Below are 26,099 nucleotides of genomic sequence, written 5' to 3' on the forward strand. Positions count from 1 at the left end.
TAACTTGTCAATGAAACTTTATTGGCCAGAAAGCTTAATGAATGGCACTAACCATAACAAATCTTCATATACTACTGTGATTACATTTCCAAAGTCATCATAGGGTGAAGATCAACACCTCAGATTTGTGGAGAACAGGGCAGAGTTTAGCCTAATACCACGATTCCTCCCAGCACAGCTCTGACAGTGAGTGTGTGTGTGTGTGTGTGTGTGTGTGTGTGTGTGTGTGAGAGAGAGAAAAGGTTTTGTTTGCAAAGCTTAGTGTTTTCAAAAATGTCGATGAACATCAATACTGAATATTTTTTAACCCGTTTCATTAATCATCAGCAGCAGTATTAAAACACCAGTACATGCTTCATTTTTCAGGTGACAGGTGCCTGTGTCAGCTTGCTGTACTGCTGTAGTGCCCACAAAGCTACTCCAGAATTAACTTGGATGCTGTTATTAACACACAGTGCACAAGGCCTTCTTATATTTATCTTTTAAAAAATAAATACAAATGTTATGCCCTAAATGTCTGTTTTTTTTTTCATGGTATTGCTAGCAACGCTTCGTACCCCACCAGGAGCTTTTCAGAAGCAGAATGTTTTCTGTGCTTCCACCATGGGTAAATGGATTGTATAGATAAACTGATTCCTTTTGTCTGACTTTTATGAGTGGGAGTCTGCACAGGGTGATTTTATTTTGAGGACTGATCAGATTCTCTATGGTGTTCCTATGTCTGACTTACTGCCTGGATTGATCAGCTGTGTTCAGCCTGACATGGTTTCTGTCAAGGATTGACTAGGGGCATATTTGCACAAAGACAAAAACATTTTACAAATGTGAAACAGAGTGTATCTAGAGAAGCCTTAACACCAGTCACAAGTTATTAAGCATCAACCCTGCCAAAATGTCACCAACAGTTGGTGCAAATAAGGAGAATTTCCCATTGAGTATCAATTAATTTCACCAGACATTATCACACATACTGCAAAGGTACTTACAGTAAATTATGAGTCAAAATAGGTGCCCAACTTAACAATTTTCCTAACCACCATCACAAAACACATTTAAAAAGTATGTGGGTGATAAATCTAATTGAATGTGGGAACCATTTATCAAGTATATCACAGCTAAGCTATCCCCCCGTCCCTCCCCAGTGTATCCCCAATATGAATGAAGTCGGGTTTATCAATTACCCTGAGTATGCCCTTGTCCTCATAGCGCATCACAGTGACACGTAATTTGCCTTTTATTTTGTGCAACTGCCTGTTCCTGTTTTATGTCGAATGTACATTCTGTCTTTTTGTTTTCTTTCTTGTAATGCGTTTTGAAAAATGCCAATAAAATATGTGTTAAAAAAAACTATGTGGATGGTTGGATTGATCTTTGTACTGTATATTGTTTAAGGACTATCCACAATTTAAATTCAAGATTATAAAAATCTGTTGTTATGAAAATAGTGTTTTCCTCATTGCATATTTTGTGATAATTTTTTTTTAAAAGTGTGGGAACTTAAAATTGAAGTCAGTGAATGGAATAAGAGCATATCATACACTCTGCTTTACTTCAGTACAGGTTATAATTTGACAGAAGATATTTCTATCAAGTGTCAATGCAGCCAGTGCTCAACTCTGGTCAAAGCTGCCCCAATTTCTGTTGAGCCTCATCTGGAGCCCAGTCCCAGCGCCACACATGGAGCGTGTGGTCATAGAATGAGCAGCTTGCCAGCAGACTAGACAGTGAAGGGGTATCCTCATTAGAAATGTGGGCAGGGCCTGCACTAGGGATGGTGGAGGGCGCTGTAATGCCCTCTGGGATGTATCGTCCTGCATCATCTTCCAGGGAAGTGTCAAAGCTTGCAGTGGGAGATTCATATTGAATCCTCAAGTGTCCTCCGCTCTCTGTGAGGCTTTCCTTCGGTTCCACAGCAGGGGGGGAGCAAGGAACAGGTTCTTCCAGGGACAGTCTGGACCAGTCTGCTCCATAGGCCAGGGAGTTGTGGAGGATATAGGAGGCTACAATAGGACATGCCCCTCTACTTCCATCTAGACAATTGGAAAAAACAACAATATTTTCAGAAGAACTCATCAATAACTTCTATGGCAGAAACAAACTGCACTCTTCTGAACTGTCCTCTGAGACACCGAGCGTGAACAGCAATGTCCCCGGTTTGAATTGCAAATTGTTATTATTGTCACCACTCACATCTTCCCACAACTTGAGGTAATGTCATGAATAAAACATGCATTTTTATGCTTTTTGTTTCTTTAATTTTAAAACTCTTACAACAATAATCATGAAATTAAAAAAAATGTAATTCACAAATAATTCTACTGGTTTCTGGTGTACTGGTAAATGCTCTGGCAAGGTCTGATCAAATTTGATCAGATTTGGCGAAATATAAAGTGTGCACATTAATTCATTCATTGCAGACTCATTATAGCTGAACATTCATTTGAAACGTGATTTCTGGTATCCAAAAAATGTCTGAGTCAATTTTGGTAGCATTTCAATAAAGACTTTCTCATTGACATTAATGGCTTTGTGTTGAGTTCTTTTAAGGGGAGAGGAAATTTACACTGTTATACAAGCTGTACACTCACTACTTTACATTGTAGGAAAGTGTAATTTCTTCAGTGTTATTCCATGAAAAGATAGAATAAAATATTTACAAAAATGTGAGGGGTGTTCTCACTTTTGTAAGATACTGTATATGGGCACACACACACACACAAACTAAATCATCTGTAAAATCAAAGGACACAGTCCCTCATTAACCTGCCTCTCCCCTTGTCCTGTGACTTTCAAGTATTCCTATAGCATTTCTATGATCATTAAGCACCACTGAATGATACTTCCATAACCATCTGTCACCCACACTTACCAAGTGCAGGCTGGCAGTTAAGGATATGGAAGTCATTGTGCATGCAGGCTGCCAGCAGCAGGTGTTGATGGGTAGGATGCCACTTCAACCTCCACACTCCACCACCCATGGGACTTTCACTGAGAGGCTGCCTCATATTCCGTGAATCCCACAGCAAAACCTGCTCATCATAGCTGCAGAAATAAGCAAAACTTGTAATCACTGTACGTTTTGGACAAGAAGGCAAAAAACAAGGAAGCAGTGGTCCTAAACAGTCGTCCCAACCATACAAAAGGTGATTCTAACCCTTTTTATATAGAAAAGACAGCACATTTGCTCCAAGGTAAGGGCGGCAATGTGCCAGCCTGTCTCTCTAAAGCCGAGGCGTAATATTCCTCCTTTTCCAAAAGCCACCTCTGAGGTAGGCATAAACAAGTTACGTGAAGTGAAGCTCGAAGTTGGGCTGTGAACAGTGACATAGAATTTGTCTTCAAAATAAGAGCTTTACATTGCACCCATGAGAGTTTAGAACTGGGTTCTTAGCAGGGGGCTTTTAATTTGAAAGTAGCGACTGTCCTTAGCTTGCCAACACAACAACAAGTGGACACAACCAAACAGCTACAAAGACTGAGGAGATGCTGCATCTCCTGGATCTCTGCGGCTGTCCAGTTGTTCATCTTAATGTCCGCTGTGAAGTGATGCACTGACTGCTGTGATCAGCTGTTTCTTGGTTTTAAAACTCTCTGGCTGTGGGTCGCACAACAGGGCAGGTCATTGACAACACCTCACGCAGAGGCCGGCACATTTCCACCTCCTTTTTAGATAGCAGGCGAGGCAGAAATTAGTGTACCCTCCGAGGCGAAAAATCGGCGGACCCCCAATTTGCCGCCTTCTGTCTAAAACTGAGGACCAAGCCACCAAAAGGACAGGCAAATTGGCAGCTTGGTGCTCTGTCTAAAAATGGCTACTCAGACAAAACCAAGTTATGTTGCAGGGTTTGTTAGGATATTTACCTGCCTGTAGCCAGGATGTGTTCCTGATGTGGGTTGCTGTGGATGCTGCACACACCCATTGAGTGCCTTCAAGAGAACAAGCCAGATGTTGTCAATGTATTGTGCCAAAACAGAAAGTGAAAATGAGTGGTGATGACATAAAGTCAGTACAAACCGTTTACTGATGAAAGTGGGGCAGGAGGGACCAACCCTGAGATCCCAGCCTTTAAGTTTGCAATCATCACCACCTATTGAGGAGTAACACAAGCACATAGAAAGGGGGAAATGTATTAGTAGTGGAGATGCATACTCATACAGATGTAATCAAACAGTACAGGCCCAGTATTATAATATAAATATATTGCAATACTGGACTTGTACTGTTTGCTGAACCACATTACACAAAATCCATCTTGATATTACTCAATATCTCCTCAAAAGTAAGTAATTTTAACACAATGAAATGTTTATGCATTAAACATCAGATATGTGAATACAATTACAGTCTGGTTAGTTCTTGAAAGGTCATCACTTTAATTTAATGCAGTCTTTAAAACCAGGTGAAGAAAGCGCTTGTGTCATTTCAGCTTTAAGTAAGAAAACCAGATGTATTTCTAAGCATTTCATCACAACTAAGGTTGGCGCTATAAGTCTATGATCTTCGTTTTCAGATGCACAATTTGACACAGTTTTTTCCCCATAGGGTTTTGGACGTAAAATGGGGCATCATGCCAAGGTCAGTTCCTCTATGGGTCCTAAGCAGGAATGCATAAATGCCATCTGGGCCTGTGGACTTTTAGTTCCTTTGGTCTGGAAGAGTGACAGGACCTTGTGAGGAGCCACAATAGGCCTAATGCCAAGGTCATATGAGATGGTCTCTATCACAGTGTGTGAGCAGGCTGTGTAGTTATCAGACTGTCCGATCAACACAACCTCGATACACGCAGCCGCCATATCCATTCACATTGGTTTGGTTCGCCAATACCGCACCTCTGATACTAACTCCAGAGGCGGATCAGCGCCTGAGCGAAATGTTACTCCTTGCCGCCTCCAAGACTTTCACACAGAGGCGGAGAATTGGTGCAGGATCCCCGCATCTAAATGGCAGTGTGAATGGGGCTACTGTCTCTATCCTGTCCTGTGGCCTACGGGCATAGAATACTGCCATAAAACATCTACACGCACAGATCAAATATCCACGCGCGCATTTTTTCCCCCCCGAGCGCTTTTCCAAGCACTCGCAAGCTATTTTTTGTCTTGCATCTCTGCCCCCTGGAGCAATATTGTGGCCTGCCAGAAGAAAAACAGCTCGAGTGTGCGCAGAGTCCGCTCGCAATACCTTCCCCTGCTCGCGCAGTAGTGTTGAGTCGGTCATGAACGTGTCGTTTGAACGAGCGGATCATTTCAGTGAACGAAGTGAACGGGATCACTTCATGGACTGATTCGTTCCTTTCTCAGTTCAGTTGAGCTCAGCCGCGATCATGCCAGCAGGGAGTGGAACTGCCGCGACTCACTCAGAGAACTGTCAGGACGTGATTCTCGTTCGCGCTGTGATTCGTTCATGATTCACGAACCTACTGCAGGCAGAGAACTCACGCTGAGGACGTGATTCTCGTTCAGGTACTGTGCTGAAAATGGCGCTGTGTCACTCATCCAGGGCAGAGGAGATGATTCACGTTCAGTAACCGTACTGCTAAAATTAGCGCTGTGTTGCTAACATCCGTGTAGCATCATGTTATGTGATTTTATTGTGCACAGAGGACACTTTCACCATATAATAATTTTAGTGCATGTAAAAGAACTGCCGTTCCCATCACTATTGCGCAGACTGCTTGCTTGCGAAACCCTCCTCTCCTCGCTTGGAAAACTTTTTTAGTGGGCGGTTTTTGTCAGTCAAGGGCGGGCCTGGTGGCATGACAATCACTATTGCATCCCCAAATATAATTGGTTGAGCGTATTCGCCAGTCAGACAGCAGGGTATGGCAACACCACTAGGACAAATGGGACAAACCACACAGCCCCAAATGCCTGAATAACATGTATTGTGACTTGGTGTCTTGAACTTCAGTAAAGAAAAGACAGCACTCAGACAGACATACTGAAGTTCATTGCTCTGTGTGACATTTTGCAAACACTGAAGTCAAGAGCAGGGGAAAGTACTGCGAGTGGACTCTGTGCACGCTCGGGTTGTGTTTCTCCTGGCAGGCCACAATATTGCTCCGGGGGCAGACATGCAGGATAAAAAATAGCTTGCGAGTGCTTGGAAAAGCGTTCAGGAAAAAAATGGGCACGCGGATGTTTCATTTGCGCTCACACGAGTTATGGCAGTATTCTGCCCATAGTGACCACACAACCATCGCTCTGACCTGTGGCTAGCTGTGTTTTAGCAGAGTCTTGTAAGCTGGTATTAGACGCCCTGTGTTGTGGTCAGACTTTGCTACAGAATGTAGGTAACAGCCTCGAAACTGTAGTATATGTCATGCTTGAGATGCATACTGTGTTGTATAAAGTAAGAAAATTAAGAAAGATTTCACTGCTGCTCATTTACTATAATTTAGATGAGTGTTACCAGAATAAACCAGCTGTGTGTCCCAGTAGGAAAAAGCTGCGATCCAGGCCTCAAAGTCATGGGCCTTCCATTGTGACAGAGACATCAGCGCACCTTCAGCCAAGGAGAGCACACTAATGCAGCCTGCAGAGTCACTGCACACCACCCGCACGTCGTTGCTGCAGATACAAACAGGAGACATTTGACAGTGTTTTGTGTAAAAGCTCTGAGATCTACTTTTCACAGCTGTAGTTGCACTGGCTTTGCACCATGTTAAGTATGTTACCTGTCCATTCTTCCAGTGGACCAATCTAATGAGAGAGCCAGACGCTCTGTTCCCACCTCCAAACTGCTCAGGGTCTGGAGACTGCAGCTGCCTTCCTACTGGATACACACATTCATGAGTGCAGACTACCACATCAGCCACTAGAGTCACACCAAGTCTGATATAAAAAAATGAAAGGTATAGTAGAATAAACACACCTGTGCTGCATTTCAGGATGTACTCCTTATTACGCCATTTTACATCAGCAGTGAACTAAGCAGCCATTTAGTGTTTGTGTGGCTTACTGGACAAAAAAATGGTACACTTGAGCTTACACACATGTCCTGTTCTAAACAGACTGAAGGGGTTATGTGTGGTCAAACAACTTTAAGTACAATAACTGTGCAAGTATAGTCGAGTAGATGTTGTGGATGATGTCAAGTGTTTTACTGGACAGCAATATATTATAAGGCATCTGTCCATTCGAAACAACTCCTCAATCTTCAATAACACAATGAAGTCTAGAACGATGTAGTACAAACAAAAATGTATAAAATACTGTGATGCAATTTTTGCAACACCTTATACATGGTATGTTTGATAAATTAGACTGCAATTAAATTGTATGTCTGTTGTAAGATGCGTCTGTTTTTTTTTCCACCACTGTGTGTGGTTCTTATAAGTTAAACAGCATCTGAGAGTGACAAGTGGTCTGATAGAGCAAACGCTGATTTATATCAGTTTGTTTTTAAAGCAGTTACGCCCTTCATTACCTAACCATAAATGCAAACATGGTGATTGTCTGTTGATCTATGCAGTACAGACATGTCTAGAGTGTATTTTTGACCATTTTTAGTGTTTTACCATAGGCAAGTTTTTTTACATTGCAAATGTCATACACAGTGGCATTTCAACATATTTGAATAAGTTGAAAAATAGGCAAAGATTAAAAAAAACATTGAAATTCCACTGGTATTTGGTGTCTAAACTTGAACGTTCTTATGCTGTATCTAGTATGCATAATTTGCTAAGCAACAAAGCTAAGACCTGGGATTATCATCTGTCCTGAGTGATCCAATCAAAAGTGGGCAGCTCTACGCACAGGTGTGAACACCATCAAGACTCAATTAGGACATGTTTGGGATCCAATCACTACGACCACATTTGAAGGGTGGTCTGGGCCACATGCGACCACATTCTTTTGGTCCTGTGTCCTGGGCCACACTGATGGACTGCCTACACAACTAACGTCCTCAGAAAGACAAGAAGTCACAACAACAGGCAGAATGGATTAAACACTGACTGATCTCCATGCGATTGACTGTATTGTCAATTACATGTTTAGGCTCTCTTAACCTGCCAATGTTAGCAGCAGGTGTTTGTGAACTGAATCTGTTTCAACTGATCCAACCAGTTGAACGAGTGACTGCAATATCCCCAGGCTCCCTTTAAATTTTCTTGGTAATTTTGAGTTGTTGGATTAAGAATAAGTACAATTTTGGGAAACAGCTATGGCAAAATTTTAAATAATTGGTGCAGCATTGCTGTACCAGTCTGTCTGCTTCGGTGTCTAAAGTGTTTTAACATATAGCAGCTGTCTGAATACACTGATTCAACTGATTTCACCACTGACACTACATTTATGTCAAAATTCATCAAATTTTACAAACACAGTACCCAGTAACTATCACGAGATACAAAGAAGTAGCCTATTCTAAAGTCCCCAGACTCCCTTTCAAATGACCAAATTTGTGATCTTTGACAAATTCTTAATTATTTGGGCCTTTTTGTAAATCAAGCAATGTTATATATTGGGTTCTTGCTGTCTTGTTGTAAAAACATTATGTCCATTTGTCCCAGTGACATAAATGTTTATTTACATATAATGTGGATAAGTGAGAGCGGATCAAGTGGTCACTTGAGACATTTGTTAGTGTCAGGTGTAAATTGACAGACTTGGATCTGCTGAGTTTGGTTGGATTGATGTTCTCGACTCACAAGGAAATGGCATTTGCAGGAACCTTTGTGGTAGGATAGGCTGCTTTAAAACAGAGGCTTGAACATATTCAACAATCACATGTTCTGTCAAAAACCTCAAATGAGGCACAGCTAAAAGGCTAAATTCTTTTAAAAAAAGCTGTTTCTGGCTTTGATTCTTCTGATGCCTCATTTCTCACCTGACTGTCTGACAGTACGTACAGCTGCAGCTCTCCGCTGGCAGCTGCCATTCCCAGCACTGTCTTTCCTGACAGCTGCACATGGCACCTGAGAACATATAAATTAATCAACATGAAGGAAGAAGACAGGGTCATAAATATTACAATAGCCAGAACTAATTTCTTACCATTTCAAATCTAAAATGGCCGCTGTGTCCATGCGCTGAAGTTCAGTAAGAGGAGGGCTCATTGGTGTCTCTCGCTGAAATTCAAACAGGTACAAACGACCCGTCCTGCTTGGAGTGGCATCTTCCTCTCCTGCCTATAGGAAGAATGTGAGAGGGACATGCATCAGGCACCAGCCCCAATATGTACCTGCTACACCTGCATTCACTTATTTTATTATCTATTTATTGTTTAAATGTGTTTCTCTATATCCCCTTCTACTGAAGCTCACTTTGCATACAATAGAGATTAAGTCATCAACTTCAGAAAAGGATGTATAGGGTTTGGATTGACTGAAGCAGACCATCACACGAATCTGCAGAGTAGCAAGCCAGACGAGTGGGACTAAGTGTCACCAATAGTGGTGTGACCGCCCAAAGAAAAGAGGAAAGAGAGTCAGCATCAGACCTAACCTGATCCAACTTTGATCAATACCTGTTAGTAGCTGGTCACAAGAGAATAAAATGGATGAGGTGCGACCGAGGCTCACTCAACAATGGAAAATCAGACTGCTGTGCGCACTTCTTCACAGAGACATAGTAGTTAACCTATACTATCCTTGATCAAGCTATTGTACTGTATGGGCAGACCTTCCTCAGAGCTGACAGGACTCTGGTAGGAGGAGAGGAGGAGGGCTCTTTGTCTACATAAATAATGCTTGGTAATTAGATCCACTAGCTATGATTGCATACCAAGCATTATTTGGTGCATTATTCTAATGCTAAGATGTCTACCACATTATCTGCACAGATAAATTCACCAGTGGTTTTATTATTGCTGTGTACATTCCCCAACATGTATAATACACTGCAGGAATTGTATGGCTCTATCCAGAGCCCAAAAAGCTTTCAGTCATGTGACAAGGAAGCATACAACACTGCCAGAGCAAGAGTGAAAGCGGGCAACAAGGAGGAAAAGAGGAGACATCAACAGGGACTACAGAGAGACCTCAACACCAAAGGCACTGAAGACATGTGGCAGGGGACTGAAAATGTCACAGGCTACGAAAGCAGGAGCTTCCTTCACCAAGAGAGTCATCATCGTTCCTGTACCCTATTTACAAACTTACTTACTTACTTAATACTTTATCAATCCTCCAAGTGGGGGACCTAAAAAGTCTGCTGTGTCAAGTCTTAATGACTGCCATCCTGTGGCTCTCACCCCCATCCTGATGAAGTGCTTCGAGAAACTGTCTCTCCAGCACATCCAGACAACATCCCTGCCAGCCTGGACCCTCACCAGTGTGCTTTCAGAACCAACTGATCCACAGAGAATACCCGATATGGCTGACACTCAAAAAATGTAAACGTAAAGGTCTGGATTTTGACACGGAGCTGAGTAATAAGGTCTCAATAATGTTCGTTCATATTGTGCTTTAAATTATACACTGCATCCAACATACTGACAATAACATGTCTGCAAACCAATTCACACGCAATGCACCTTGAGTGCTCAAGAGAGGTTGTCTTCCTTACTTGTCTCAACCAACACAGAATCAAAGGTACCGAGCTGTGAATGCAATGTGTTAATAAGACAGGGACGCCTGCAAAAGGGTTTGATGGGGGACTTTGTCATACAAAGTTTAAAGACAGGATTCACCAAACACTCGCATTTCTCAAAAAAAACCCAGAAACAGGTTGGAGGGGTCAATCAGTGGAAAGTTCAGCCCATACAACAGGTTATGGGAATTATCGGGACATTTGGGACGTTTCGTATGTAATCTCACCCCTTTCTGTAGCTGATACGTCCCGCAGGCCAAGATGCCACTGCTCGAAGAAACAGGACACCACTCCACCGTGTCAGCGCTCAGCTCCGTGTCAAACACCTGTAGATTGCGGGTCCTCGACTTCCAAGCCATGACCGCCTGCTCTGCATAACGTTTCTGTGTCGGTGCAAAAGCTACAAAGCAAAATAATATTATGTTAAAACCAAAATAAAACACAGATATGTATGCAGAGCAGCGTTAGTACGTTAGCCCTTTAGTTACTATCTAGCTAACTTTCATGAGGCTATCTAAGCTAACAACGTAATAGGTTTGAGATAACGTTAGTTAGCTAACAAGCTATAATTAACTCACTTCCGAGTAACGCAGCGCGAACTGTTAGCAATGAGACACTTCAGGCATAATACAAGACATTCAACGAGTAAATAAAATGTCCACATTCAATTCAGCCTTTTTGTTACACTGAATACCTACGGAAAAAACAATTATCAACAAAACTCACATGTGAGCCTGCCTAGACTCAACGACGTACGCGTCGTTACGTCGGCGCTTGGCGTAAGGATGCATTCAGGAATCACTGCAAAGCTGCAAAGTTGCAGGTGACTGGAGGGTAGTGCAAAGCCCGGTCAAATCACCAGCCTGTGACGGGCTCTTATGGACACTGTAAATATGGATGCTGACTCTTATTCTCACTGTTTTTGTTCTGTTACAGAGATAGAAAAAAAAAACTTATTCTGGTTAAAGATATCAGAACTCATATTGGATCTAACAAAAATACTTCATGTATTCATAAAATACACTAAGTTCCAAAACAACATGAATTTAGCATCACAATTTGTTATGTCACCACAGACGCAGTGTAAATTTGATGGGGTACATGCATTGACCTATAACTAGTACATGAGTATGTTTAAAATTACGCATACACTAGCTCCGGTACGTTGTCAGAGCGAGTCACAACGCCTATGTGTTTAAGCATTCTCTATAAGATGAAAATGACGTCATCTGCTGGCCAACCTTTGCTCTATATGCATTAATGGAAACATCCAGTGCAAGACCTCAATGGAGCAATTGCCAATCCTAAACGCAGTCATCTTTAACATGTTGTTATTCAACGAAAAAAACCTCTATTAATGTGAGCAGTTGATTTTAAACATTATTTTGGCAGATTGATACGTGTTTGACGTAACGAAGCCGCGTTCATGGTGGTCACGTGATTTTTGGCTCGTGCCATCCTATCCAGCCGTTGGTGTCGAATAGAGTAGTGTTCTTCGAGTGTAACATCACTAGCTAGCAGATAGAAATACAATGGATTTCAACGTGAAGAAATTAGCCTCCGGTGCTGGGCTGTTTTTCACGCGAGCTGTCCAGGTAAGTGATTAAATGTTCCTCTAAAGTACTGTGATGCGACTGATGCTTCCTTTCATTTTGACAGCCAGCTGTGACTAACGCTACAGACGTACTACGGTACAGTCTCTGACTTCGCAGTGTATCTCACTGTTGAGCAAACGTAACGTTACACGATAGCGTAGCAGATACATATATTTATCATTGAGCTACAACATGGTAACAGTTTAGGCCTACACCTAACGTTACATCATAAATAAACAGCGTTGTCCAAATGCCATTAGCAGTGTTGTTAGTTGGTAGTGTTTGTAAGCGAAAGCTAGCGGCGCATTTGCTAGTGTAAGTTAACCATGGAATCGTTCAAAGAGGCTTGCAAATTGTAATAGATAAATATAACGTTACTTTATTCATTTGGACAAGTTTGAGGGTGTCAGGAAGAAGACGAAAACCACAGTCGAGCAAGAGCAGGTCATGAACCGGACCCTTCATGACGTCATGACGTCACGTCGATTCCCCAGCTTTTCCTCAAAATGAATTAGTCCTCAGACAGCTGCCGTCAGTGGTTGACCCGTGTGTTTGTGTGCTGTGTCTCAGTTCACAGAGGAGAAGTTGGGTCAAGCGGAGAAGACTGAGTTGGACGCTCACTTTGAGAACCTGATGAGCCGTGCAGACTGCACCAAAAACTGGACTGAGAAAATATACAGACAGACTGAGATCCTGCTGCAGCCCAACCCAAGTATGACATCAATTTAGCAAATCCCATAATCAACGGTGGAATCCGAGAGTACAGAGTCTGTCCTCTAGCAGAACAGAACTGATGTCTTAATGGATATATTCATTACACTAATGCAAAACACAATTAAACTAATTTATTTTATGAATAATGAACAATAACAAAGTGAAACTAGACATGACCCACTGATAAAATAAAGATTTCTCAATAGATTAAACCATAGTCATAGGCTGTAGACCTTAAAGTTACTACGTCACACCTTGCATTTGTTTTTGCTATTCATGTAATTTCAGCCAAACACCTGAATTGCTGTCAGTGTAATTCATTCAGATATTAGTATATACAAAAGTAGCAGTAGCAGAGGAACAGTTGTCTTCAATTGTCAAGCCAAAACATGTAATAATCAAAGGACCACACCAGTAGCATTGCATGTTTAAATCCATTAACTAGAAATGATGTTTGCAATATTGTAAGGCTGGGTGATATATCAATGTAATATTATTGCGACATGAGACTATATATTATCTTTATCTTAATTATTATCAATATTATCACAATATTGATATTGAGGCATTTGACAAAAATAATGTGATATTTGATTTTGTTGCCCAGTCATAGCATTTATGAAGTGCTTTTGAGGAGATTTCTGGCCTAAAGATATTGTAATATCATTATAAGGCCTGTGTGCCCAGCCCTACTGCATTACTTCTGAACCTATTGCGTGTATTTACACTATACCATGTTTGGATTGAATTTTGATGTTTAGGTCCCCAGTAGTTTCAGTTTGTTTCATTATTTCTAGGAAAATTTACAATGTTGAAATATGCAATTTGTTACAGCTGAATTTGAAAACTTTTTGTTGTTGTTTTGGTTGGCAGTTTATGTAGTGCAGGCCCAGTATTACTTCTACAATGCACATTTAATAATGGCAATGATAATAGTAAGGCCAAAAAATAGTAGCAATAACTAGAATGGAACATTAGTGAGAGCATATTTCTGCCATGGCCCAAAAGTCAAGTTTAATTCAATCAGGCCCAATCTAATATCAAACTGCAAGCCCTGTATAATTAAATATCTTAAACCACCCGTACCTGCTTAACCATGATTCAAGAAGATCTCATTTGGTATAAATCTGGGGACTTTTGCTAAAGATTCGCTTGACTACAGCATTTAGTTTACTCTCCCCAAAGATATGATATATAATATATATGATATATAAAAATATGAACAAAACTATATAAATGTTTGGATATACTTCTGAAAGTATGAAAGTTAAGTTAAAATTATTGCTTTCTCTCTAAATTCTCATGATCCCAGCTGCAAATTGGTGCCAGTTGCAGGTTCCTAACCCTAGTTGTTACCATACTGCAGCTGAAAAAATATGACCCTCGATGAAAACAAATATATAAATCAGCTAGATCCAGATCCAGATCCACTTTACAACAAATTACTGGCACTAAATGTTTCACATAAAAAATTATATAGAAGAATCACGAAAAACAGGTGTAGATAAAGTGGGCAACTTTGACAGAAAAAATAGATAAAGGAGTATAAAGTGAAGTTTGTTGTTAAAAGGCTGAAACATGTTAAAGCACTGGTATGTTCCTTTCACTAATAATAAAGGACTGATGAAAAAAATTATATTATTTTCTGAATAGGCCCTCAGTCACGCACTATTACTTGCATAACCGCATACCAACACTTTGCATCAAAGTAGGCACAATAGCAATGACAATTTAATTCAAGAGACACAATGTTTAGAAATAATGCAGCTTATTAGCATTATTTGTAGGTTCACAGTGTTATGGAATGACATACTGAAGAATAGGGAGCTCTAACTTGTGACTTTTTGATTCTCCATGCTACAGTTGATCACACTGGTGAGTATTCTGCCTGTCTGTTGTAGTGCCCTGCTTTGGACAACTTTCGTGCCTTTGAATTATCAGTACAGAGAAGTAGTTGTAGTAGTTAGAAGATTAACAGGACCACATCAGCACATGACTCTTTGGTGCTGAGATCAAGTTGGCTGCAAAATTAGTTTTTGCTCAGAGACTCAGACGTGTGTGTGCGTGCGTGCGTGCGTGCGTGCCTGTGCATTTTTGTAAAAATTTAGGGAACACTTTAATCACACATCAGACACAACAAATCATTGAAGTTGAAAATCTTTGCTGGTGTACATTTTATAGTTTTTTGGAACAAAATGACATGCAATAGTCAGTGGAAAACCAAAGTAATCAACCCACTAAGAGCTTGACTCAAAATCATACACAAAAATCTGAAATGTGATTTTTGAATACAGCCCTCAGTGGGTTGATGATTTTGGTTTCCATTGACTGTTGTTACATTTTGTTCTCAACAAATTCTACAATAATTAGAATAATTTATTATGCATATATATGTATGTATGTGTGTGTATCCTGTCAAAAATGTGTAATAATGTGTGTGTGTGTGTGTGTCTGTATGTATATATGTGTTTATTAATATTATTATTATTATACATTTTTGACAGGATTTTACAGGTTCCCCACATTTTTACCATTTACACAGTTCACCCTTCTTTTTTTCATCACATCATCTTTGACAAGTTGAATTGTTGTCGTCATTACTCCTGCTTCGTTTAGCCATCTGTGATAGTGTGAAGTGATGTTTGTGTATATGGACTGTGTAGATTGAAATTAACTGTTGTGGGCAGGCTGTAGATTTCTGTCTTGACGTGTTACCTTTTCCGCAAGTACAATGTGACTTGACAGCCAGCTACACTGAATGATTTATTGCCATCATGTTGATTCTCAGTGAATCTCCTGTATCGGTTTGGCCAAAGCATGTCTTGACCCTTGTATCAGTATGTAAGTATAGAGTTGAAAATTGTAATTTGAAAACTTGAAAATCATATAAGCAATGCCCAGAAACAAGAAGGTGAGAGGAAATAGTAAGAAATATTATTATGTACAACATGAAGAGCATGACCCCTAAACCTCCTGGATTCTAGTCATATGCTGCATAATGTACTTGTGGACTCAAATCTTCCACAATATGTATTTCTCCTACATAACAGACAGATTTTGGTAAACTTGTCTTTAAATCCTGACACCACAGTAATGCCATGGTTATGACATTTGTTTAGAAACTAGCTGAGACTTATGACCTACTGAAAGGTGGGACTAGTCCATTCAGTTTTGCATTGGACTCAGTCTGCTGTTTATATACGTTGTGTCAAACATGATGTGTGCACCAACAAACATTTTGTATTTGACATTAAACCTGTTAAGCAGTTAGAATTTAATATAAAATTGGACCTATTACTGTTGTTTAAAGGTGCACTGTGGACTGTAGCTTTGGAATATAAATGTAAACTCTAAATTATATTATCTACAATGTAAATAAGGTAATCAGACAAACTCGGACATATACTACTGTTCAAAAGTCTGGGGTCCCCCCCAGAAATTGATGTTGTATCAGAGGTTTTGATTTCCCTCTATAACATTATTGAGCTCATAGCATCCTCTGTTTATTGTTTGATATAGTGGTGCACAATATGTATTGGACTGATCATTTGTCGGCCCCATATTGCGAAATTTATATTATCGTATATATATATATATCTGTATGGGGCAACGTATAGCTGATAAATGGAGCTGATAATATGAAACCATCTCTCTCAGTCCACATTGTCCATGTGAGCTGCACATGTTAATTTTCATTGTGAAGGAATCCATTATGATTATTTATATTGTGAGTGAGAAGCTCCTTGTGACCACGCTGACAAGCAGCAGTTAGTAAAGCTGTATGTACTGGAAGGTTTTAATGTTATTTTGTCCCCCATTTTTTTCAGTTACTATTCACGTACAAGTTCTGCTGTCTGTTGAAGAGTCATCAGAATCATAAGCACCAAAAATGATGTCCATTCTCTTGTGACTCTGTGTAAGCCAGCAGTGCCTCGTGGCACAGGGGTTCTGTAGATAACGCAAAGGCCATTTAAGACAAATTAGATTTCAGTAAAAGAAAAACATTAAGAGTACCATCGATTGGGTTTGGTTATTGTGTAGTGTGAGAATCTTTAATGGTCATTTTGCTGTTGTTTTTCTTCTGCTCAGAAGAATCTGATCATTCTCATTAGCTACCTGCCTTTGAAATGCCTGGAAAACTTTTTTTCATGCTATCAAACACTTACAGCACTTAGCTGGCAGTTATCTTCAACCTGGTTCCCTCAACAAACAATCCCTGTGGGATTTGGGAATTGGATTTTGGAATATCGCTGAAAACAAGTTCTCAATACTTTTGTTCATCAAGATTATCTTCACAGATGAACACCACGTTTGTGATTTTCAAAGCATAAATGAAATCTCAAGCAGTAAAAAGCTGATGTTGGGCTATAAACAGACGACATCACGGTCACATGAGTTAAACATCACCACCACTAAAAATCTTACTACACAGTTACTATACAGGTTTTCTATAAACTGATCAATGTACAAGTTTGTAACTAAAGTGGGCCTGTAAAGATGGACTGTGAGTACAGGAGTCTCCGTGTTCACTGTGATGATGTTAAATGTCCCAACACCCTCGGTAGTCTCATTTAGACACTTGTTAGCAACCGCCATTTTTGACACATGTAAGAGTATTATAATGAAACTGTGAGACATTTAATGATGACTTTTATGTTGTAGTAGAAACTCTGTGAATACCGTAAGCCTGGGGCAACCGTATACTCTATTTCAGTTATTTATAACTGAAAACCAGTAAAAAAAAAATGATAGACTCTGAGACGAGGGAATCGGATGTACAAAAATGCCAACAGATTTCCAAGTTTTAGGACTATGAACTTTTTTGTTGTACTTTTCATTTCATCAGCATGAGGAACTAAAAGTTCCAATTGCTTCTTTGTTTCCCAGCCGTGCCATAAATTAAACTTCTTCCGGACTTTCCCTGCAGGTGCCAGAATTGAGGAGTTTCTGTATGAAAAGTTGGACAGGAAGGCACCATCCAGAATCACCAACGGAGAGCTGCTGGGTCAATATATGCAGGACGCAGCAAAAGAGTTCGGTCCAGGAACTCCATATGGTTAGTATGCTACCACTTAAAAGTAAGCTGGTCAAAACATTGACTGTACTGTATAAAGATGGCCAACATGACAGTCCCCAAAAAAACCTGTGTATATTTATTTATTTATTTTCCAATTTATATTCAAGTATCCATGTGAAGCAAGTGTGACAGGGAGCTAGCATGAACTATACCAGCATCCTAAACCTTTTTGTTAACACTGGGAGGGGTTGTGTTTGTCCTCAGCAGTGTAAAGTACCGTACACCTAAAAATCCTGTAGATGGTAGTAAAGTTCAAGTGTGACAAACTCTAGCCAGTGGTAGAATTATTACTTCATGTCACAGTTCACATTCACAGGTATGAGTAATCCTCTGAGATGGCCTACACATGCAGTTGTTGGAGCTTCATGCAGAAAGCAGTCATTATGGAGAAGTTAGGGACAGCGGTTTCATAGGTGATCACGAAACCCTGTAACAGTGTAATATTTTGAGGTAGCTTGTTTGTCCAACCAACAGTGAAAACACAAATATGATCAGGTCTACTGTCACATAAGATCCTCTAAATGAAAAAGTTAGAACGAGGGAATAATTACAACCACGTAATCTTTGCAGTTGTAGTTAGGTGTTTCATCTTACACTGGTTTCCCCGGAACACTGACAGCCTGCAAGCAATTCTCTTTTTGTGGTATAGTCGATGAACTGAATTTTCTGGATTGTTTTCTGGATTCTAATTCAGATACATCTTAATAAATACACACACGCAACAATCTCCCAGCAGAGAACAAACTAAAAACTGAACTGCTACAAACAGTAGCATCCTAAATTTAGAATCTGATCAACTATGCAAAAAAAAAAAAAAAATAGAAAAAGACTCAGTTGTGATCTTGTTTTGTGAATAGCAAGATCACTCATTAAGACTTCCTGTGCTGTTGTTATGCCCCTGTAACTTGTCTGCAGGCTTTCTATTAGAGACAGGAAAGTCCATGAGTGCCAAAATACTGACACCATCTTGATCTTATCAGGAAAGACAATTATGTGAGCAGTTTCATGTAGTAGCTATTATGTGAGCAGTTTCATGTAGTACCTATTATGTGAGCAGTTTCATGTAGTAGCTATTATGTGAGCAGTTTCATGACATAATTATTTTTATTTACCTATCAAGAGTGTGAGCCTCTCTTCCATGAGTAGATGCATGTTTACTTCTGGATGGTTACACGGTTGGCTATTGGCTGTAGTTTGGTAGAGGGAAAATAGGTCCTACATGAAACTACTTAAAACAGGATCTGTGGATTATTTGAGGTGTCATAATTTTTGGAAAGAACATGGGATTTGATATGAAAACTTTGTGGTGATTAGATCTAACATGTTTCTTACAGGGAGTACATTGATAGAGGTGGGGGAATGTGAGAGGAGATTAGGAGCTGCAGAGAGGGAGTTCCTTCAGACATCAGCTATCAGCTTTCTTACCCCACTCAGGAATTTTCTGGAAGGAGACTGGAGGACCATTTCAGTGAGTTTAATGCACCAATTGGAGATTCGAGATTCAATTTGGTTATTATTATACAACTGGAATTGTACAATAAAGTTGTTGTCTCTTCATGCTACTTACAACAATACAAAATTATATCAATGGATGAGTAAATAAGAAAACATGAAAATAAAATGAAAAGATTTCAAGTGGGGTGCTTCTGTCCTCATGCTGTAAGACATACATAACCCAAAATATGTATGATTCCTGAATTTGCTATTTTACAGCCCATAAGTAAAACCCTGACTAATGAGAAGTAAGAGTAAAAGTACACTGTGAAGTTAACCACCAGAATGAATTGAATGATTCCTCACTGTTTTATTGCGTGTCCTTTAGAAAGAACGGCGCCTCTTGGAGAATCTTCGTCTGGACCTGGATGCCTGTAAAACACGTCTGAAGAAGGCCAAGGTGGCTGAGGCTAAGGCTGCGGTGAGTCTTTTTGTGCTTCCAAAACCACAGTCTTATCACTAAATTCATTCCAATAACCAGTCTAATGTAATAGAACTTTGGTGATGCTGGGATTACTGCTACCATGACTAACTGTGCTCATATTCATAACCTTTGCAGTGCGAGGGTGAAGTGAGTATTACTGTAAAGACTTTCTGTATGATGCACACACTCAGTTTTTTTTCCCTGTCCTTTGCTTTGAATTACTTTCAGTTATTGATGCCAAGAAACAGTTAGTTTCAATTAACAAAAAGCAAAGCAATTGACTGAAAAAAGAACTGAAGCTGACTCTTTGCAAATAAAGCTTGAACCTACAGTATGATGGGAAATTGACATTTGACCACTTCCTGCAAATTATTGGGCTCACTGTTTCGATTTCTAATTCTAGATATTGGCCATCTGCAGACATTTCTGCAAGTAGCCAGTGTTTCTTTTTTTACTGTAGATGGTTCATTTACCTCTTACATCACAATTTCGTTAATGCTTCGGCAAAAAACTAAGAATTTGGGAAAGGTATCATAAAATTTGTATGAATTAATTCTAAAGAGATCTGTGCAGTGTTATCTGCTCAGATCTGTTTGTTCAAGTCAACTTTTATTTTGTTGTAATCTTTCATTTAAGCATGAATGTTATTATTTGAAAAATGCACACGTATATTGAACATTGACAGAGATTGAATTACATTGTTCTGATTTTGTTTATGAATTACTCATATTTCACAAACAGTCTGGAAGATTGTGCTCTATCACCCAGCCTGGCATGCATGGTCTACCTGAATATTGTAATGGGAATTTGTTCTTTGGAACTTGCTAATCTTTTGGATATCTGCTGTGAATAGTGGTGTCTTACAAGCAGTAATGTGATCCCATGTGCTAACAAAGCAAAACACACTCACACAAACTCATTCTCAAAACCGTCTGAATGACACATGCTGCAAACAGTACGCCCACACGAAACCAACAAGGAACAACAATGTTGATCAGATATACGCCTTCTAGCTCAGTTAAACTTATGTCATTATAGTTTCACTTCATTGGCAAACAGACTGAACAACAGATACAGATCATTCTGGGCCCTTACAAGTCTTCAGACTGACAACATGATACTGCTGTGCTAGCAGGGGGCTTGACAGTCATAGTGCCGACTTTCTTTCCACATTGTTTTTTTTAATTCTGCACAAAAATCTGTTTGCAAACTTGTTTGTACCAAGTACATGTTCAAACAGTCATATGCCTAAAACAGAAGGTCCTTGTTAATAATGTTCCTTCCTCAATTCATTATGATCTAGTAATACTAGCGCCTTTAAAACCTTTCTTCTTCTCTTGAAACTTGTTTTTGTTGCACTGTTGAACAGAATAAAAAAAACTCTGCCTTTTATCAGAACTTTCGTTTTCAGTATGAAGGTGACAAAATCAGACATTATGCCAGCTGACAAAGTCAGACTTTAGAAGTCTGATTGCATGTTAGCATGGGCATGATAAGATACAAGCTGCCTGACAATAAAGCTCAAGATTAGTCACTAATTTCACTTGTGCTTGAGGGGATGTTTACATACTATTGTTACATCACCTCTCTACGCCTTTCCTGTTCTGACACACCTAATGTGCTGGCTGTTACTGATAATCAACCTCGATTCCAATCTTACGATTGGCAGAGGCACCTGAACATCCTTTTGAATTAAGAATGACATGTATTTAACTTTTTTTTTAAATTAGACAGGTTAAAAAATTCAACTTGTCTTTTCAATCAGGTTTTTGTCTGTATGAATCTCAATATTGTGGGTGGACATGATTGACATAAGTTTGATTTTGATAGATGTCAAGTCAATTTTATTTATGTAGCTCCGATTCACAGTAAAGGTTATCTCATGACACTTTTCAACTGGAACAGGTTCAGGACGTACTCTTTAATTATTAATAATAAAAAAAATAATAAAGTAATTTACCCAGAATTTACCCCCAAGAGCAAGAACTTGGCAACAGCCTTTACATTGATATCATATTTATGTCTAGAATAACCAATTTATTAATAGTAAAGGAGGAAAACTGAATTATCAGCGATTCTAATGCAGAAACTGCCAGTTTCACAGTAATATGTACTGTTTTCTTCATCGTCATTCACTTCTGCAGTGCTTTCTGATTGATCTGTCTGCATTCTTGATACATAATGTTTGCTGAAGTATGGTTGCTATGTAAACATTGAGTGCACAGTAGAATGAATGTTGAATAACCTTATTGTTTCTGTAGATGGCTCCAGATTTTCACGAGACCAGACCACGCAACTATGTGCTTTCTGCCAGCGCCTCTGCGGTAAGGAGACAGTTAGACAGTACAGAGCTTTACTTCACACAGCTTGACATGTACAATCACCACTTCAAAATAACCATGTCATAATTTAACCATAACCATGTCATATTCTAACCCATTCATAACCCTAACCCTAACTACATATTGGTCACCCTGGAAACAGACTACTCTTTAAACTTCAGTGTGGCTCTGACAGGTCACTAGCGTGGGTGGGAAAATACTTAACTTTATGGTACTTCAAAGTGCCTTGAGACAATTCCAGGTACATGTATTGCATTCCACTGTCCTGGTCGTTTATTGTGGGTAGCTATGAACCTGTATTTCATTAACGTTTAGTTGGGAGGTTTCATCACCTATTAAGAATGTTGATGATGAATTCGGGGTATGCTGTTCGGTCTACTTTGATAACAAGCCCACAAGTCTAATTGCTCAGTGACTTGTCAGTTTCAGCACTGACACCTATTGGGTGTGGTCGGAGGTGTGCTTTATTGTGCCTGCATCCACACCCAATAATGTAGTCACAAGGTCCTGGAGTAGAAACGGGGCTGAGCCATATAGCCTTGAAATAGAATTTCAATATTTTAAAGCTATATGATAACACATATATTATTCATATAATATGAATGTATAATGTAATATAAATCTTAATATTCTGAAATCTCCTCAAAGGCACATGGTCCACAACATCTAATATCATAACATTTATGTTTGAGATATATAATATTACTTACAATAACTTTTACAAAATATTAACACAATAATATTTTTGATCAATAATAATCAGTAATGTGGATATAAGTGGGTAAAGGCAAGTATTAGAACAGGTAGGGCAGTTGGGTTACTTCAGATAATGACATCACTTTATTGTAATGCAGCCTTTAAAACCAGCCAGACCAAATAAACAAACAAAAATGAGATGTATTGTTTCACATCACATTAACGATACATATCAAATACTTTTCTGAGCTCGAGGTACACATGCGTCATTTCAGCATGGAGAGAAGCTAGTTAAACCGCCAAAGATCAGCATAAATAGGGTTTTCAGAGAATGTCAAGTTGGTGCTAAAACAGACAAGATCAACAAATAACTGTTTTTCAACATGCACAAGGTATCTACTGATCCTTGAAATATCTTTAAAGGCCTGGAATTACATTTTTCAAATTTAAGGCCATATAATGTTTTGTCAAGTGATAATTCTAATTATGCAAGGTTTTAAAATAAATATTAAAATTCCTAGTGTTTTCTCACCTTATTGTAAGTCTGTTCTTGTGAAGATGAAGATGACCTGAGCATTCTTCGGGGAAGACAAATGTGACACTTGTGATTTTAAAGCCCTGTCAGTGTTAATGTGCACTGGGACTGGGTGATAAAATTGTATTGCCAGGTGTTTTGCCAGGTGGCCAGTTGGGCAGGCGGGTGATCAGGCGGATGACCTACACTTTGTATTGCAGTGAATGGAGAGAGACATATCATGTTTTGATCCTGTTTGAATTGTGTCATTAATCACACATATTATGTTTGTCAGTTGAAAAAATAATTTTATAATAATATAATATATAATAAGTCTCAATAAAGTTTTTTAAGACTGAAAATAAACAATTATAAAGACTCCACAGCCAACATTCATTTTAGTGATGTTGTCTCACTGTTGTTATGTTATTATGTCATTTTTTAAGCTCTGTCCATAGACTCTAATAAAGAAAGTGGATGTAACCTCAGAGACAAACGAGTGAAGCAAATGCAGAAGTGTCTTAAACCTACACATTTTTGCACTGGTTTCTGTTTGATTGTATGTAAGGAATTGAGAAACATCCCTATTTGTCACCTGACTTGGCTTCAGAACAGTAGCCCACAAAACAGTGAGTGACGTCATTGTGGTATGTCTGCTCCTGTTACATAGTCCGTGGCTCCATCCTCCTAACCTCAAGTTCCCTTTTTCATTTTTTCCTTCAGTTCATCTTTCTTGATACCCATGTTCTTTCTCTGTTCCACCTGGATCTGGTTTCTTCATGTCTTGGGGAGCTTATAGTCGAGGCTAATGCTCCATGTTACCAAAACTCAGCTGCTGACTTCAAATAAGAGAGCACATCACTCACATGAACAAAGAACAAAGTGACTGCATCAGCGATAGGTCGGAGCAAGAGGGTAATGTCAGAGTATCCTCATAGAATGGCATTAAAGTGTCAAAAAGACACAGCCTACATCCAAAACCAATTGCCTATATTTACCCCAACCGACAAGCTTTTTACATTCACTACGACTGATGATGCGTTCCTCCATGGATTAAACAATACTTCCATACCATAATTAAGTAACCAGGTGACGTATCACATCAGTCACGGCCCTCGAGGGTATCCATGTCATAACTAGTATTTCTCTCTTCCTCTTTTTTTCTATATGTTTTGTATCAGCTTTGGAGTGAGGAAGTGGAAAAAGTAAGTACAGCAATGTTGTGGTTGTGAACTTTGTACTACTGTTTGGTCCCCAAGATTAAGTCATTGTGTGCTTCTAAGAACTCAGTTTGGTAACACTTGCTGACTATTCCTGAATATATATGTACGTATGTGTGTGTGCGTGTGTGCGTGTGTGTGTGTGTATATATATATATACATATAAAGATATATATATGATTATATTGATATTGTACTTTTACTCTACTACCTTTATTTGATAACTTTGTTGACAATGGGTTGACCCACAGCATGAAAATATAAGTATATATAGTTTGCTTGTACTTGTACTTTTTACTTACATTAAAACATTACATTTACATCAAATTCTGAGGGTTATGGAGGGTTTCATATTTATTACCAGTCCTTATCTTTAAGCATGTCTCCAGGTATGAATCTAGATTTTGGACTCAGGATGACCAACACTAAGAAGTAAACATTTTTGATATCGATTTATCTAACGATACAAACACATAGTTGCGGTGATCCCTCAAATGTGATCATCAAGTACTTAAAGATATGATATGTAATGGATACAGGATGTTTAAGAGTTTAAAATGTATTTTTTGTTTACAGTGACACCATTGCACTGAAACAGTAAACTTCACTGGGAATTTCCTAATTATAAATGACCCCAAGCATCCTTTCTGGATTATAATTCAGAAAGATAATAAATAAAAAAGTACTCTGAGGCATATGTAGGAAAAATGTCACTAATATTTCTCCTGTTGTTTCAGGCTGAACATGAGCTCCGAGTGGCCCAGACAGAGTTTGATCGACAAGCAGAGGTTACACGGCTGCTTTTGGAAGGCATCAGTAGTACACATGTATGTCAGCCATACCCCATCCACCACCTCTGTTACACGTGTGTGTGTGTGTGTGTGTGTGTGTGTGTGTGTGTGTGTGTGTGTGACAAATTCTGTCAGGTTGCATTCGTGGTGGCTATATTTATTTCCTTTATTAATTATTTTTTTTAATAATAGGTCAAAATATTTTCACTGTCATTTATTTTTTTATTTCAATCTGAGAATTTATCAGTATCTATTTTAATTAAAAAATGGTGGCAACAGCTCAGTGAAACGCTCTGTAAGACCTATTTTACTGTGTTGTGCAGGGAACTGGATACACTGCAACTTCAAGATGTATACAAGAGTTCATATGGGCTAGAAGTAAGCCACGCCTCGAAATGGCTACACCGTGTCACTTATGCTTGAAGGGAGGTCTTGACCTCCCAGCCATTAAAAAATATCATCTTATCGCCCACTTGCATGTTATATCTGACTGGGTGCACAATCCCGCATCTCTTAGGTCTGATACAGAGAGTGTCAGGTCCAAGTTCCCCTTTAAAAAACTTACTATTTATGAGCCACCTTAGATCCTTGAAACTGGCCTGTAACAACCCTTTTAGCCTCTAATGTTAAAGCATGGCCAACTATTAGATGATTAGAGGGTAGGGCTCATATTACTTCTGTTTTCACTCCCATAATGTG

The 26,099-nt window shown here is 39.3% G+C and overlaps 2 protein-coding genes across 5 annotated transcripts in view; one reads left to right on the forward strand and one right to left on the reverse strand.

Annotated features, from left to right (window-relative positions):
- dph7 (diphthamide biosynthesis 7) lies at positions 1 to 12,615 on the reverse strand. Of its 2 annotated transcripts, XM_037099160.1 has the most exons (11): positions 12,507 to 12,615; positions 11,260 to 11,460; positions 10,761 to 10,933; positions 8,998 to 9,131; positions 8,831 to 8,918; positions 6,675 to 6,769; positions 6,410 to 6,567; positions 4,016 to 4,088; positions 3,862 to 3,927; positions 2,870 to 3,042; positions 1 to 2,030 (listed from the first exon to the last, which is right to left on the reverse strand). In XM_037099160.1, exons 3-11 carry the CDS (start codon positions 10,890 to 10,892, stop codon positions 1,621 to 1,623), a joined length of 1,329 nt encoding a protein of 442 aa, XP_036955055.1. In that variant the 5' UTR covers positions 10,893 to 10,933; positions 11,260 to 11,460; positions 12,507 to 12,615; the 3' UTR covers positions 1 to 1,620. The 2 variants fall into 2 exon arrangements, with proteins under 2 accessions (XP_036955055.1, XP_036955054.1); XM_037099159.1 differs by lacking the exons at positions 11,260 to 11,460; positions 12,507 to 12,615 and adding an exon at positions 11,112 to 11,253.
- LOC119020076 (endophilin-B2-like) overlaps positions 11,814 to 26,099 on the forward strand; it is a 21,911-nt gene continuing 7,625 nt past the window's right edge. The window contains exons 1-9 of one of the 3 annotated variants that reach the window (XM_037099161.1): positions 11,816 to 12,128; positions 12,699 to 12,840; positions 14,706 to 14,717; positions 17,770 to 17,898; positions 19,254 to 19,387; positions 19,742 to 19,834; positions 22,099 to 22,161; positions 24,571 to 24,594; positions 25,347 to 25,436. In XM_037099161.1, the coding sequence (XP_036955056.1) occupies positions 12,066 to 12,128; positions 12,699 to 12,840; positions 14,706 to 14,717; positions 17,770 to 17,898; positions 19,254 to 19,387; positions 19,742 to 19,834; positions 22,099 to 22,161; positions 24,571 to 24,594; positions 25,347 to 25,436 (750 nt within the window). In that variant the 5' untranslated portion in view covers positions 11,816 to 12,065. Of the gene's footprint in view, positions 12,129 to 12,698; positions 12,841 to 14,705; positions 14,718 to 17,769; positions 17,899 to 19,253; positions 19,388 to 19,741; positions 19,835 to 22,098; positions 22,162 to 24,570; positions 24,595 to 25,346; positions 25,437 to 26,099 lie in introns of all 3 variants that reach the window. The other 2 variants (XM_037099163.1, XM_037099162.1) reach the window with 2 other exon arrangements.

The sequence above is a fragment of the Acanthopagrus latus genome, chromosome 5, assembly GCF_904848185.1.
Source record: "Acanthopagrus latus isolate v.2019 chromosome 5, fAcaLat1.1, whole genome shotgun sequence".
NCBI lineage: Eukaryota > Metazoa > Chordata > Actinopteri > Spariformes > Sparidae > Acanthopagrus > Acanthopagrus latus.